Source organism: Podarcis cretensis (genome assembly GCF_951804945.1).
Source record: "Podarcis cretensis genome assembly, chromosome: 3".
Classification (NCBI taxonomy): Eukaryota; Metazoa; Chordata; class Lepidosauria; order Squamata; family Lacertidae; genus Podarcis; species Podarcis cretensis.
In genome coordinates this window covers 103581270-103594283 of record NC_137172.1, presented here as the reverse complement: position 1 = coordinate 103594283, position 13014 = coordinate 103581270, and the positions used below count along the sequence as shown (strand labels likewise).

The window sequence follows — 13014 nt, the reverse complement described above, 5'->3', positions numbered from 1 at the left end:
GGCCTGTAAGACAGAGTTCCTCCTGGCCTTTGGCTTGGAGCCAATTTGATTCCCTCCCCCTCTTTTCTTTTCCTTTCTCCTCCTGCGATGAGGCTACATATTAATATTTTAATGTTTCAATATTTTAATGTTGTATTTTAATTTTGTTTTTAAGTCGTATTCATTCAACTTGTTTTTATTATTGCTTGTTAGCCGCCCTGAGCCCGGCCTTGGCTGGGGAGGGCGGGGTATAAATAAAATAATAATAATAATAATAATAATAATAATTTCCCACTCAGAAGGCAGCACTATTTATTTATTTAGCAAAAGGTGCCAAGTTGTGTCTCACCCACTTGATCATACCAAGGAATATAATGAGAATGAGTTCCTGCCTATCAGATGACAAAACAATCCATCTCTTGTCTGTGTGTCTTTCGCTAGAGCCATATTCTAAACCTACCTGGTGTGACAAGATGGTGGATTTGAAATATCCTTTATTTACCATTTCCCCCACCAAAAGGGGGAAACTCACCCTTCATTCCTAATGAGAAAGCTTATTTGATTGCCAGGCAAAATCTGGCTGTCCAGCTGCGCTGGATGCCGCAAAAATGTTACTGTGATTTTCAAACCACCAAAGAGATAAGTATTTGATTCCACTCTTGGCTTCCTTTTGTATTAATTGAGAGCCAGACATGATCCCTGCTTGCATCCATTCTCAGTATACAACATCAAAGGGCTTGGAGGCTCTTTTTGTTTACCCAGAACATTTTGAATGACAGCTGGCCAACAGAACTGTTAACATTTCTTGCTGAGCTGGGATCACGTTAGGCTAGCTGGAGAAAAGAGGGGGAACTGTGAACTTTGCTTACTGCATAAGCCTCATGCGTGATCTGCAGTTGGCTAGTCTCACATGGAAGAGAAATCAACCTTGCTGTTCTCCAAACTGGATTGTAATCTGCTACCGACACAATTTTTCAATGGTAAATGCATAATCAGCCCATCTGTCCGGCTTAACAGTCCTCACAGGGAAAAGCTGATGTGTCAACAGCTATATTACAGAGAAAGGGGAATTGTTTTCTGAAATGAAGATGAAATATGTTTGGAATCATAGGGTTGCCATCCTGTGCTTCTAACAGTACAATGTGGGGTTGAATGTAAAATGAGCCAAGCTGTATGATTCAGCTGAAGTCCTATGCTGAAAGGACTTTTCATTTCTAGTAAACATGAGTGCTGAAGGGAAAGGGCATGTTTTCATATTTGTCTTCACTCCCTTGCTATATTTGTGCATGCTCCTGCAAGGTTTGTTTTATGCAAACAAGATACTTTACTCAAGGGGAGCAAAGAAAATATGGGTTCACTATTACAATGTGATTTATTGCGGCAAGTGCAGGGATAGCACTTGAACACACTTGTCCTTCGCTACATGCAGAAAAAGCAGCAAATATTGCTAGAACAAGTATACTATGGGACCTGAGTTGTGAAAGATTTTCTCGGCATACACAGGAGAAGTGTAAAATGAAATCTGGTCTGCTGATCCAACACAGCTTCTAATGCACGCGATCGATGCTGAACAGCAGTTATTTGAATATGGTGTCTTCAGGGCAGGACATATACAGCAGGACTGCTTGATTTATGCATATACAGCAAAACCAAACATGGCATTGATTGCGGAATTCAGCATTGTGAGAATCTCAAATTTCATTCCCCCTGCCCAGTTCTAAAACCGTGTAGCGTCAACGTTCTGAAGATGCATTTGAAAGCAAGTTTGCAACGGCGGCTGGAATCTCAGCTGCCAGAGGGGCAGTTGAATCAGATTTGCTAGGCCTTGGCTTTAGTGGCCTGCACAGATCCCGATTCTCTTTTACAGTATGCTGCCAGAATCGGAGTAAATAATGCAAAAGAGTGAAAGTTGCAGAATTAAGCAAAATTAAAAGCTGCAGAATTGACCAAAATAAAAGGCTATTGTGTATATTGTACTGAATTCACATCATGCATTCATGTTGTAGAATTTAGATCATCAGAGCAAAGGAATATGTGTTTCTTCTAACACAGGGTTGCCCAAACTTAGGTTTCCAGCTGTTTGTGCACCACAATTCCCATCATCTCCAGCCATTGATCCTACTAGCTAGGGATGAAGGGAGTTGTAGTCCAAAACCAGCTGGATAGCCAAGTTTGGGAAACCCTGTTCTGAAACATGGCACTGTGGGTCTCCTCCCACCGCAAAACCCACTACAGTGGTACCTCGGGTTACATACGCTTCAGGTTACAGACTCCGCTAACCCAGAAATAGTGCTTCAGGTTAAGAACTTTGCTTCAGGATGAGAACAGAAATCGTGCTCCAGTGGCACGGCGGCAGCAGGAGGCCCCATTAGCTAAAGTGGTGCTTCAGGTTAAGAACAGTTTCAGGTTAAGAAGGGACCTCCGGAACAAATTAAGTACTTAACCTGAGGTACCACTGTACTATTTGTAAGGAACAGATCAGGGAATTAGATACTACGTTCAAATAACCATGGTATAAGCTTGCAAAAGACTTTACTTTTTGTTCAGCATTAGGAGCTGGGGAACAGGAGAGGCACTCGGGTGTCTCACCAGACTTTGTATGGCAAGTAACTTCTGACCAGAACCTACAGTGGAAACTTGTGGTTCCTTAGCTGGCTCAGTTTTGTCCCCCCCCCCTCACTTTAGCCACGTAAAAGTGCTAAACCAATAACAGTGTTTTCTTCCCCCTCTTTTTTTTTTTAGCTTTCTGGAAAAAAAAGTTATTGATATAGAAGACAAGCATACGTCCCAGTTACAGTCGATTAGAGATGAGAAAGATAAGCTCCAGTCACTCGTGTCCAGACAGAACTCCACAATAGAAGAACTAGAAAAACAGCTGGCCACGGCCACAGCCAACAACTCGTTCCTGCAAAAACAGCAACACGATCTGAGGGAGACTGTGCAGAGCCTGTTCTCTATGATTTCTACACCAAACCGTAAGTGGAGTAGAAGACGCTAATTGCTGCAGTGAGAAACAATTTCCTTTTTGGTGAGCCTTCCCCCACCTCTGCAATGACCCTCAGATTATTTCCAAGTGTAAAGTATAATTATAACAGGTATGCGTAGGCTTACGCCAGTTTGTTGCCTATCCATGTGGGTAAGAAAGAAAGGAATGATGAGGGCCAAAGATACTCTGAGCCTGGCACCAGCGTGAGATCTGGTTAGCCCACTTCCCTGTGTGTGTGTCGAACCTCATACCATAGTAATTCTGAGAATGACAAGCCTGCGGGTCACCCACAAGGCCAAAGCCTCTGGCACCATGACAGTGTGACCACAGAGGACTAACTTCTGCCAAAGACAATTCTGGTTGCTCTCTAGTATCTGAATTAAATTAACCCTTTGAGGCACCAGAGGCTGTCTTTTCCAGCTTGTGTGACACCAGCAATGAGGAGGACCCAGCTAACGCCAACTAAAGCCCTTCACAGTCCCCGTTCTGTGATTCTAGGGGGTTTCTCTGAGGTTGATTAGGTTTAGCTCCCATGCTTTACACAAAATCTCCCAAGCCGTATGCAAAGAATTGAAAGTAACACGTTTAAAATGTGACAGGGATGCTACTTGCTGTTAATTGTGAACGGCCTCAGAACTTGAGAAGATATGAACAAACTTTTACTCCATCATTAATTACCATGATTCTATATATTCAGTGCTATTTTTCTAGAAAAAGAGGTGCCAGAACTCATTCTTCTTCTCTTAGAATGGCAATGGTGCCCCCTGAGAGGTGCCAGAATTGAGTTCCAGCTGAAAAAAGCGGCAAGCAAACTCATTCCCCAAGTGTGGAGTTTATTTAATGTAGCCAAAACAGTACCATCCACACACATGAAGACAGTATTGGCATGCTTGATGAACTGCATACAGTGGTGCACCGCAAGACAAACGCCTCGCAAGACGGAAAACCCGCTAGACGAAAGGGTTTTCCGTTTTGGAGGCGCTTCGCAAAACAAATTTCCCTATGGGCTTGCTTCGCAAGACGAAATGTCTTGCGAGTTCCTGCGGGCTTTTTCCCCTCCCCCCCCATTTTCCTAAGCCCTAAGCCGCTTATCAGCTGATCCGCTAAAAGCCGCTAAACCGCTAATAGCGCTAATCCGCTAAGCTGTCAATGGGCTTGCTTCGCAAGACGAAAAAACCGCTATACGAAGAGCCTCACGGAACGGATTAATTTCGTCTTGCGAGGCACCACTGTATTTTGCAGAAGCACAAAAAAGAAGAAGAAAAATGGAATCACAGCAGCCCAATGGGGACTGAGCATACTGACTGGTTGTTGGAAGAAGGAAGAAAACTGGGATGGGGGACGATGACTGAAATAAGGCATGGCTAGCTGAACTGCACATATTTTATTGCAGGTCCATTTCTATTTACAAATACCGTATTTTTTGCTCTATAAGACACACTTTTTCCCTCCTAAAAAGTAAGGGGAAATGTGTGTGCGTCTTATGGAGCGAATGCAGCTATCCCAGAAGCCAGAACAGCAAGAGGGATTGCTGCTTTCACTGCGCAGCGATCCCTCTTGCTGTTCTGGCTTCGGAGATCCAGAATATTTTTTTTCTTGTTTTCCTCCTCCAAAAACTAGGTGCGTCTTGTGGCCTGGTGCATCTTATAGAGCGAAAAATCCGGTAATTATAAATATAGTTACGCAAACATAATAAACACAGAACCAATTCAGAATGTTTTCTTCTTCTTCTTTAAGCAAAACCACCATGCCCTATACAGGACAATACAGTCCTCAAAGACCTAAAGATAGCCTGTTAAGCATATTTCCAAAACTCTGCGTGTTTCTGCTGATGTTATCTCCTAAGTTAGTGCACAAACAAGTAAACAAGCTGTGTTAGCCTCAGCACCGATGTGGGGAAAAAATAAAATCCTGAAAACTTGCCAGTGTTGGGGGGGGGGCGCTTCTAAAAGTGTCAACTATCAGAGGAGTGTGGAAAAACAATTAAAAATCTGGAAGCAACCTTGTACTTTAAGGAAACCAAATTTATGAAGCAGATCTAAAAGGTAAACAATCTGAAAGGCTTCAAACAAATGAGGCAGAGGAGAGAATAGTACATAGCTAAAGTCAGCTCTGTAGAAGTTTTCTTAGAGGTTTTTCAAATGCAATGGCCATTTGAATGCATTTATATTATATGCTTAATATGTGTACTTGCTTTTCAGCATCCAATAATGCTTTGGAAACTGGAGGAGAACACATCAGTTTCAAGGACTGTGCTGAAGCATTCAAAGCAGGACTGACAACCAGTGGTGTCTACACATTAACAGTGCCAAACACAGGAGATGCGAAAAAGGTAAAACATTCTCTTGATTAAATTTAGGCCGCACCAGATCCTCCTTCAATATTTTTTCCCCAATATCACTGTGTCAGTTTTAAGTACTTTTAAACTCACCATGAAACTCCGCTTTCCAATTTAGAAAAGGAAAATGCAACAACAGCAGTACAGTCTTATGAAAGAGTGCTAAGAATGCTTTCCGTGTCCATCCTTATGTAGTCTGGAGACTGTCCAGTTGCAAACTTTGTTGGCCACTATGATGTATAGTTGTCCCCATCTAATTGTTCTTCAGTAGCTAGATTGATGGCCCCACCCCTTCTGCAAATTCACAATACAACCACATTCATACACTGAAGGAGGCCAAGAAGCTGAGGAACAAACAAATTAAGAAAACATGGGAAGGGGAAATACTCCCTCAATAGCTTTATGCAGCTCACCATTTCATAGTGAAACAAGAGTCTCGACAGGAGTGCCAGACATGTCAGCCGGAGAATCCCCCAGAGCATTCAGGAATCTGTCAGATACCAGCAATCTTCAAAAGTAGACTAACTCACTGGGTCCCACATACTTGAAGATTTAGCCCAAACCTCACCAGAGAGTGGTCTGTCTGAGGGACTTCTGGCAGTACCCTCACTGCGAAAAGTGAAGTCACAGGGAACCAGGCAGAGGGCCTTCTCGGTAGTGGTGCCCACCCTGTGGAACACCTTCCCATCAGATTTCAAGGAGATAACTATACAACTTTTAGAAGACATCCAAAGGCATCAAACATAACGTTTGATGTTTTATTTTATTTTTTTATATATCTGTTGGAAGCTGCTTAGCGTGGCTGGGGCAACTGAGTCAGATGGTCAGGGTACAAATAATAAAATGATGATGGTGACAATGGATTCATAGTGAACACACACACAATCAACAGAGTATTTCCATTCTGCTCTGTGGCAAAGACCAGGTTGAGGGTATGACCAGTTACATGTTTTGCACCACTGATGTATTGAAAAAGCCGCATAGCTATCATGGAGGCCATGAAGTCCTGATATGACCCATCTGAAGCAGTTTTGACATGGATATAGATGCCTCCCCCCACCCTCAACAACACTGTGAAAGGGTTCTCCAACCCCAACGCTGAACCTACCTCTGCCAGCTTGGTCAGGGAGATTGTAGAGCAGTTGGGTGGACAGTACACTAGAAACATCTGGTCCACATTGGCTCTCACTGTGTCAAACATAAACCACTTTTAGCACTGTAGTTTCAATATTCTGCACTTGGATATCTGCTCAGTTTTGTAAGTGACTTCAATAGCCTTCTCAGTATCTTACACGTCAGTCAACAGGCTTGTGGTGGAACATGTCAGCTCTACATATTTCAAGTAATCGTCAGGTTTCTGCATACCACTGTTTTACTATGTTTCTGTAAAGAGCTCTTTTTTAAAAAAGCAAAACAAAACACCCACCCAAAATCAGGGTCATTGTTAGGCCAGTAATTAGGCAGTATGATTGATGATGCTATTTTTATTCCCAGACCTGCTACATAGAATACAATGATTATAGTGTTTAGACTTCATCATACTGACTCTTATTTGCAGAAGAAGTTTAATGGATTATCACAGCCTTAGGAGTGCAATCCATCAAACACTATTATTGCACTGCCTTCATTCATTTCAGTGCAGTTTACATGGAGCCACCTATAGCACCCCTTGGAAATTGAAGTTTTGCAGAAGCAGTCCTGGTGGGTATCACTGCATATGGAAGCTGCAGAATTGCTACCATTACATCAATAGAGAAAATATGGGTGACATTTTTGTAGGCTGGGATAGATGTCCAAATTATTATCTCAAACTGCCATTTATTTCAGAGGTTATTGATGTTATTTTACTTTGTGAGCGGTGACACAGAATTGCCTTTCATTTGTTAGACTCTGGCTGTTTGTGTTTTGATCTTTTTCCTCTCGGCGTTTATTCTGTTTTGATCTTTTTCCTCTTGATGCTGACTCTAAATTCTCAAGAGACTTATAAACACTGCTGCACAATGTATTTTACTGGGCTTGTTTTCCCCCCGCAAGCTTTCATTGGAAAGCACAGTGTAAAACTGACATGCTAAAAACTGACAAGGCAAAAAACCACTGTACTGTTGTTAGAAGTGATCTCATTTCTTCTCTATCTTAAGAAACAATAATCATTTAAGGGCCATATTATATTTACCTACTACATGCAACTGAAAAATAGCTTGAGGCAGGTTAGTGGGACCCCAAAGAAATATCACACTATCATGCCACACCACAAACAGCAGAAGTTTCAAAAACTCTTTGCTTGGTGCCAGGGAGGGCTGCTGTTTGAAAAGCACATAGCCAAAATCTCATTGAGCACGTGGTTGTTTAGAGTCTAACTTTGGCCTCCCGTTTCATAGAAATTCTATACATTCTGTTGCCAAAATGTTCTTTGTGCACTTCAATGATTTTGTGAATCCTATGGTTGTTTACTCTTTCAGTGCAACACCCATTTGGAAAACTCTTGCCCTTTTAAATACTAAATTATGCCTTTTAGTAGCCGAAACGTTCAAACCAATTCCGTTGAGGAAACTGAAGGGCCATAGTAAATAACCTCCTGAACTAGAATTAGTCATGCATTTTTGAAGGGGATGCATTCCATCTACCACGATCTACCTAATCCAATCCTTAATTATATGGGCTTCTGTCCATTAATAATGCTCCTTAGTTTTCAGCATTATGTAGGTCTCCCCCAGAGCAACAAAGAAAGGCTTTCAAAAACAAAACAAAAACAGAAGTGTTTTGGAAACCAAAATTGGCAGCAAAATACAGGATCTGATGGAAGGAGACTTTAGCTAACATTTTAACCATTTCAGGAATATGGTTTCCTTACAACACAATCTGCAGCCCTCCAGATGCCAACTCCCATCAGCCTCAGCCAACAAAGCTAATGGACAGGTAGGATAGGAATTGTAGTGCAGCAACAAGTTTCCTTTGCCTATCTGTTGGAGAGGCCTCTGTGAATTCATGAATCTCTAGGTTTCATGAAACCTCCGCATCAAACTAGATCAGGCATAGGCAAACTCGGCCCTCCAGATGTTTTGGGACTGCAACTCCCATCATCCCTAGCTAACAGGACCAGCGGTCTGGGATGATGGGAATTGTAGTCCCAAAACATCTGGAGGGCCAAGTTTGCCTATGCCTGGACTAGATGGTTAGCACAGGCAGTTTTAAGGGCAATAATGGAGACCAATAAGGAAAATAATGGCGGCAAGTTGTTGTTCTTTAGTCGTTTAGTCATGTCCGACTCTTCGTGACCCATGGACCACAGCACGTCAGGCACTCCTGTCTTCCACTGCCTCCCGCAGTTTGGTCAAACTCATGCTGGTAGCTTCAAGAACACTATCCAACCATCTCGTCCTCTGTCATCCCCTTCTCCTTGTGCCCTCAATCTTTCCCAACATCAGGGTCTTTTCCAGGGAGTCGTCTCTTCTCATGAGGTGGCCAAAGTATTGCAGCCTTAGCTTCAGGATCTGTCCTTCCAGTGAGCACTCAGGGCTGATTTCCTTCAGAATGGAGAGGTTTGATCTTCTTGCAGTCCATGGGACTCTCAAGAGTCTCCTCCAGCACCATAATTCAAAAGCATCAATTCTTTGGCGATCAGCTTTCTTTATGGTCCAGCTCTCACTTCCATACATCACTACTGGTTGCTTTCTACTTGCCAGTAATGGCGGCAAGTAGAAAGCAACAATTCCCCTTCAACTTTCAAATGAACGATTGATACGACAGGGACAGTTTATTTGTGTACAACTAATGCAGGAGCACTTTGGACTTGTCCCCTGCATGCTCAGGGCAGTTTTTCTCCCTCCACAGCATCCTTGAGTTCATACTTGTTATCTATCTTGCTGGATTAAGGTAACAACGTTTGCATAGCAAGCAGCTCATTTTAGTTATAGAAGTTCACCAGGGACTCTCAGCCTAGCCTACCTCACAGGGTGGTTGTGAGGATTAAAGGATGAGGGGGAAGAACCATGTATGCGCCACCTTGAGCTCTTTGGAATAAAAGTTGGAGTAAAAGCTATTAATACAACAACAACAACAAAAATGCTATGGAAATGAGTGAGTAAGTGTCTTCCTATTCCCTCCTCCCATTTACAGTAATGCTTCTTTTGCCAGAATTTCTATCAGATAGAATGAATCAAATGAAATGTGAGTAATTTCAATGTTTGTATGTACTGACAGACATACTGTGATATGGAGACCAGCGGAGGAGGTTGGACGATTATTCAGCGACGCTCAGACGGCAAAGTTGACTTTGACCGGACGTGGGCGGAGTACAAAGCGGTAAGGCAGAACTGCCATAATCTTGAACAATTTAACTTCTGAATAGCTTTGATTATAACTGAGGTCACCCACACAATTGGAGGTTATAAGATCTTTCATAGCTCTGGACCTAAGTTCCTTTTAACCAGAGAAGGCAGGAGGATGAAACTAGGGTCTCCTACAGGCAAACCATAGGCCCAGTAGCTAAGCTCTGGATGTTTAACATGAATTATAAAACTTAGATCTATGTAATAAGGCGTTTTCTTCGGGTGAAACTAGAGCAATCTTACCTGCCTTATGTTACTGCATGAGAGGCATCTGTGTTTTAAAAAGGAATTTTTAGCCCACACATTGGCTATTAACACGGTGATGTTTAATTTATGGTGGTTTTTTTTTTAAAAAAATATTAATGGATATTTCCACTGGCATTTTGCCCCACAGTTAGCAAGAACAAAGTTCCATTTTGTTTCCAGACTCCTAAGTTTACGTTTGTTGAAATCTACTTCTCAAAAAAATAGAAAGACCCAGAAATTTTGGCATTGCGAAGTGTTTTATGTGATGACAGATTGACAACCGTAACATTTTATTTTTTGGGATGGCGTGACCTGCTGACTTCAGAGTCAAACAAAACTAATACAGTTAAAATGTCCAATTTGGATTACAGGGATTTGGGAATCCTTCTGGGGAGTACTGGCTGGGCAATGAGTTAGTTTCCCAACTAACCAATCAGAAGCAGTATGTTCTTAGAATACAGTTGAAGGACTGGGAAGCAAATGAGGCATATTCCTTATATGAACATTTCTATCTTGCAAACGAAGAACTAAAATACAGGTAAGTCAACACTGAAAAGAGCTAGACCATTGCTCGTCTATAAACCTAATTGCTACTTTGTTTTTTTAATGTTATAACCATTTGACAAGGAACCAATATATTGACTTGAAAGATAATGGGAAATAGTGAAATGCAATATGCAGCAGAATCCTATACACATGGCCTTTCCGATGGAAGCCCTGTTGAGTTCAACAGAAATTACTCCCCAGTATGCATGTATAGGATCGCAACCCTAAGCTCCTTTTTATTGATTTGAAGATAGAAGCATGCCTATTCCCCATGGGTGGAAAATCACCTGCCGAGAGGGCATTTTGAGTGGAGAAATGGGCAGGAGGAAGCGTCAAGCAATTCCTCCACTTAAACTCAAAGCCTTCCCAGTTTGGGAAAAAGATACACCTTGTTCGGGCATCAGTCACTGAGTACAGATCACCATAGGATCTTTTCCATTGCCTTACTAGCTCTGACAGTTAATGAAGAATTCATGGTAATTTATTGTACATACGTACCATTCTATAATATTTGCTGCACCTCAAAAGGGATGTTTTAGAGTTGGAAAAGGATCAGGAATGGGGAACCAAGATGATCAAGGTGCTATGAGGAAAGGTTACAACATTTGGGCCTTTTTGTTTTAAGAAAAAAAGGAAGAGTAAAAGGGGACATAATAGATTATGAAGTGTGGAGAAATTGGATAGCAAGAGGTTTTCCCTCTTATGAAACTAGAACCTGAGGTCATCCAATGGAGCTGAATAGTGGAAGAGCAAGGACAGACAAAAGAAAGTATAGTTAAATAATGGAGTTTGCATCCATCATATGTAGTGATGACCACCAACATGGATGGCTTTAAAAATGAATAATAATAATAATAATAATAATAATAATAATAATTTATATGCCTCCTATGTGATTGGGTTTCCCCAGCCACTCTGGGCGGCTTACAACACATATAAAAACACAACAAAACATAAAGCATGAAAAAACAAAATATCCTATATGAGCAACAAACAAACCAATAAATTAAAAGAAACTAAAAACAACAGTAACAATAAACAGTTTACAGTTATGCCCAAATTAAAGTCACTGCCAACCCCAACTAAACATTTAACCAACACCAACCCAACAAAAACAAAACAGAGGAAGCAAAATTAGAACCGTTTAAAACATATTATCCAGTTGCCCCAACCCAAGAGCTGTTCCAGCAACAAATTTGTGGTGTAAGACTATGAGTGGCTACTAGATCTGATGTCTATGTCCTCTGAATGCCAGTTGCTGGGCAGCACAATTGTGAAGAGTGCCGTTGCGCTCATGTCTTTGCATGTAGGCTTCCCAAGGGCATCTGACTGGGCACCCTGGGAACAGGGTACTGGGCTGGACAGACTAGAGTCTGCAGGGCTCTGCTTATATTAAAAAACGAAGTACAAAGAAAGATTTACTAGCAAGGACATTAGTTTTTACTTAGGTACAGCCCACTTAAGCATTCTGTGGGTCACAGCAATATCCTAAAGAAAGCTTTTGTTTCTTCTTCATAAGGAAGCAAAATATCATTCTGACTCCAACGTAAATATTTCCTCATCTGAAAATAGTACAGCAGGGGTTTTTTTTTAAAATCAAGGCAATATAATCTTTATAAAGGTAACTTTTGCAAAATGGGTCATTGCCCTTGTCCATTTACATTATTAAAAAGCAATTTCTACAGAACAAGATAGCTGTCTGCAAATATAGGTCCTTTTGAAATGCAACCAAGTTTTTGAGCCACAAAACGTAGTGTTTGAAAACATGTTTCACTTACGAAACATAGATTATTTTGATAGGCAACCTGACGGTGAAGCTATATAGCAACACTACTTGAAAGCAGTTTCTGCTTATCATTTTGAAAACTTTGAAATGCAAAGCAGCTGAGAAAAAGCCAAAATAAACACTGATATAGATTAAATAAAATGGCAGCTGCTGAGGGAATCAAACATAAACTAGCAATGACAGTCTCCCCTAGCCATCCACTGAACATGATCCATGCACAGATATAGCCTGAAAAAGGCTGCATGTACCACCAAGAGTTACATGTCTAGTGATTTCAGCTGTGCACACTTTCCCCAAAAGAAAATATGTAAATCTCGACTGGGAGATGGAGAGACTTGATCCAGACCTCACTGACTGCTGTTGTTCAAGCATCAGTCATTATATGTTGTGCATAGATATTCTAAAGCTCGGTGTATTGTACCTATAAGCCATGATGATACAGGAAGCATTTGGTAGATCTGGCTTTGTCAGACATTAAATGTTTTCAAATGCACAGGTGGAATGGTTGCCAGAAAATGGCTTCAGATGTATGTCATCTGAATGCTCAGCGCTGAATCTGAGGCGATGTTCCCACGCTATATATCTGTAGCCATTTGCTGGCTTGCACTCAACTCACAGACGTTTTCAAATGACAAGCAGGAAAATGTCAAAGGCCTTCACTTCATCAGGGCAATGAGACTGAATTATCAAACTTTGGATACATCCCCTTCAGGTTCTCTGTACTGCTCCTGAGACAGATCAGACTCCTTTCTGAATAACGTCTTAAATGTTTATAAATGCTAGCATAAAAAATAGACATATTTCA

At 41.4% G+C, this 13014-nt stretch overlaps 2 protein-coding genes across 2 annotated transcripts in view; one reads left to right on the top strand and one right to left on the bottom strand.

Annotated features, from left to right (window-relative positions):
- Positions 1–13014, bottom strand: part of MCPH1 (microcephalin 1) — a 119750-nt gene that overhangs the window by 69406 nt on the left and 37330 nt on the right. The gene's annotated exons all lie outside the window — the stretch shown is intronic.
- ANGPT2 (angiopoietin 2) overlaps positions 1–13014 on the top strand; it is a 51134-nt gene that overhangs the window by 32955 nt on the left and 5165 nt on the right. The window contains exons 4-7 of the mRNA XM_079969932.1: positions 2722–2954; positions 5167–5297; positions 9504–9605; positions 10249–10415. Of these exons, the coding sequence (XP_079826058.1) occupies positions 2722–2954; positions 5167–5297; positions 9504–9605; positions 10249–10415 (633 nt within the window). The remainder of the gene's footprint in view (positions 1–2721; positions 2955–5166; positions 5298–9503; positions 9606–10248; positions 10416–13014) is intronic.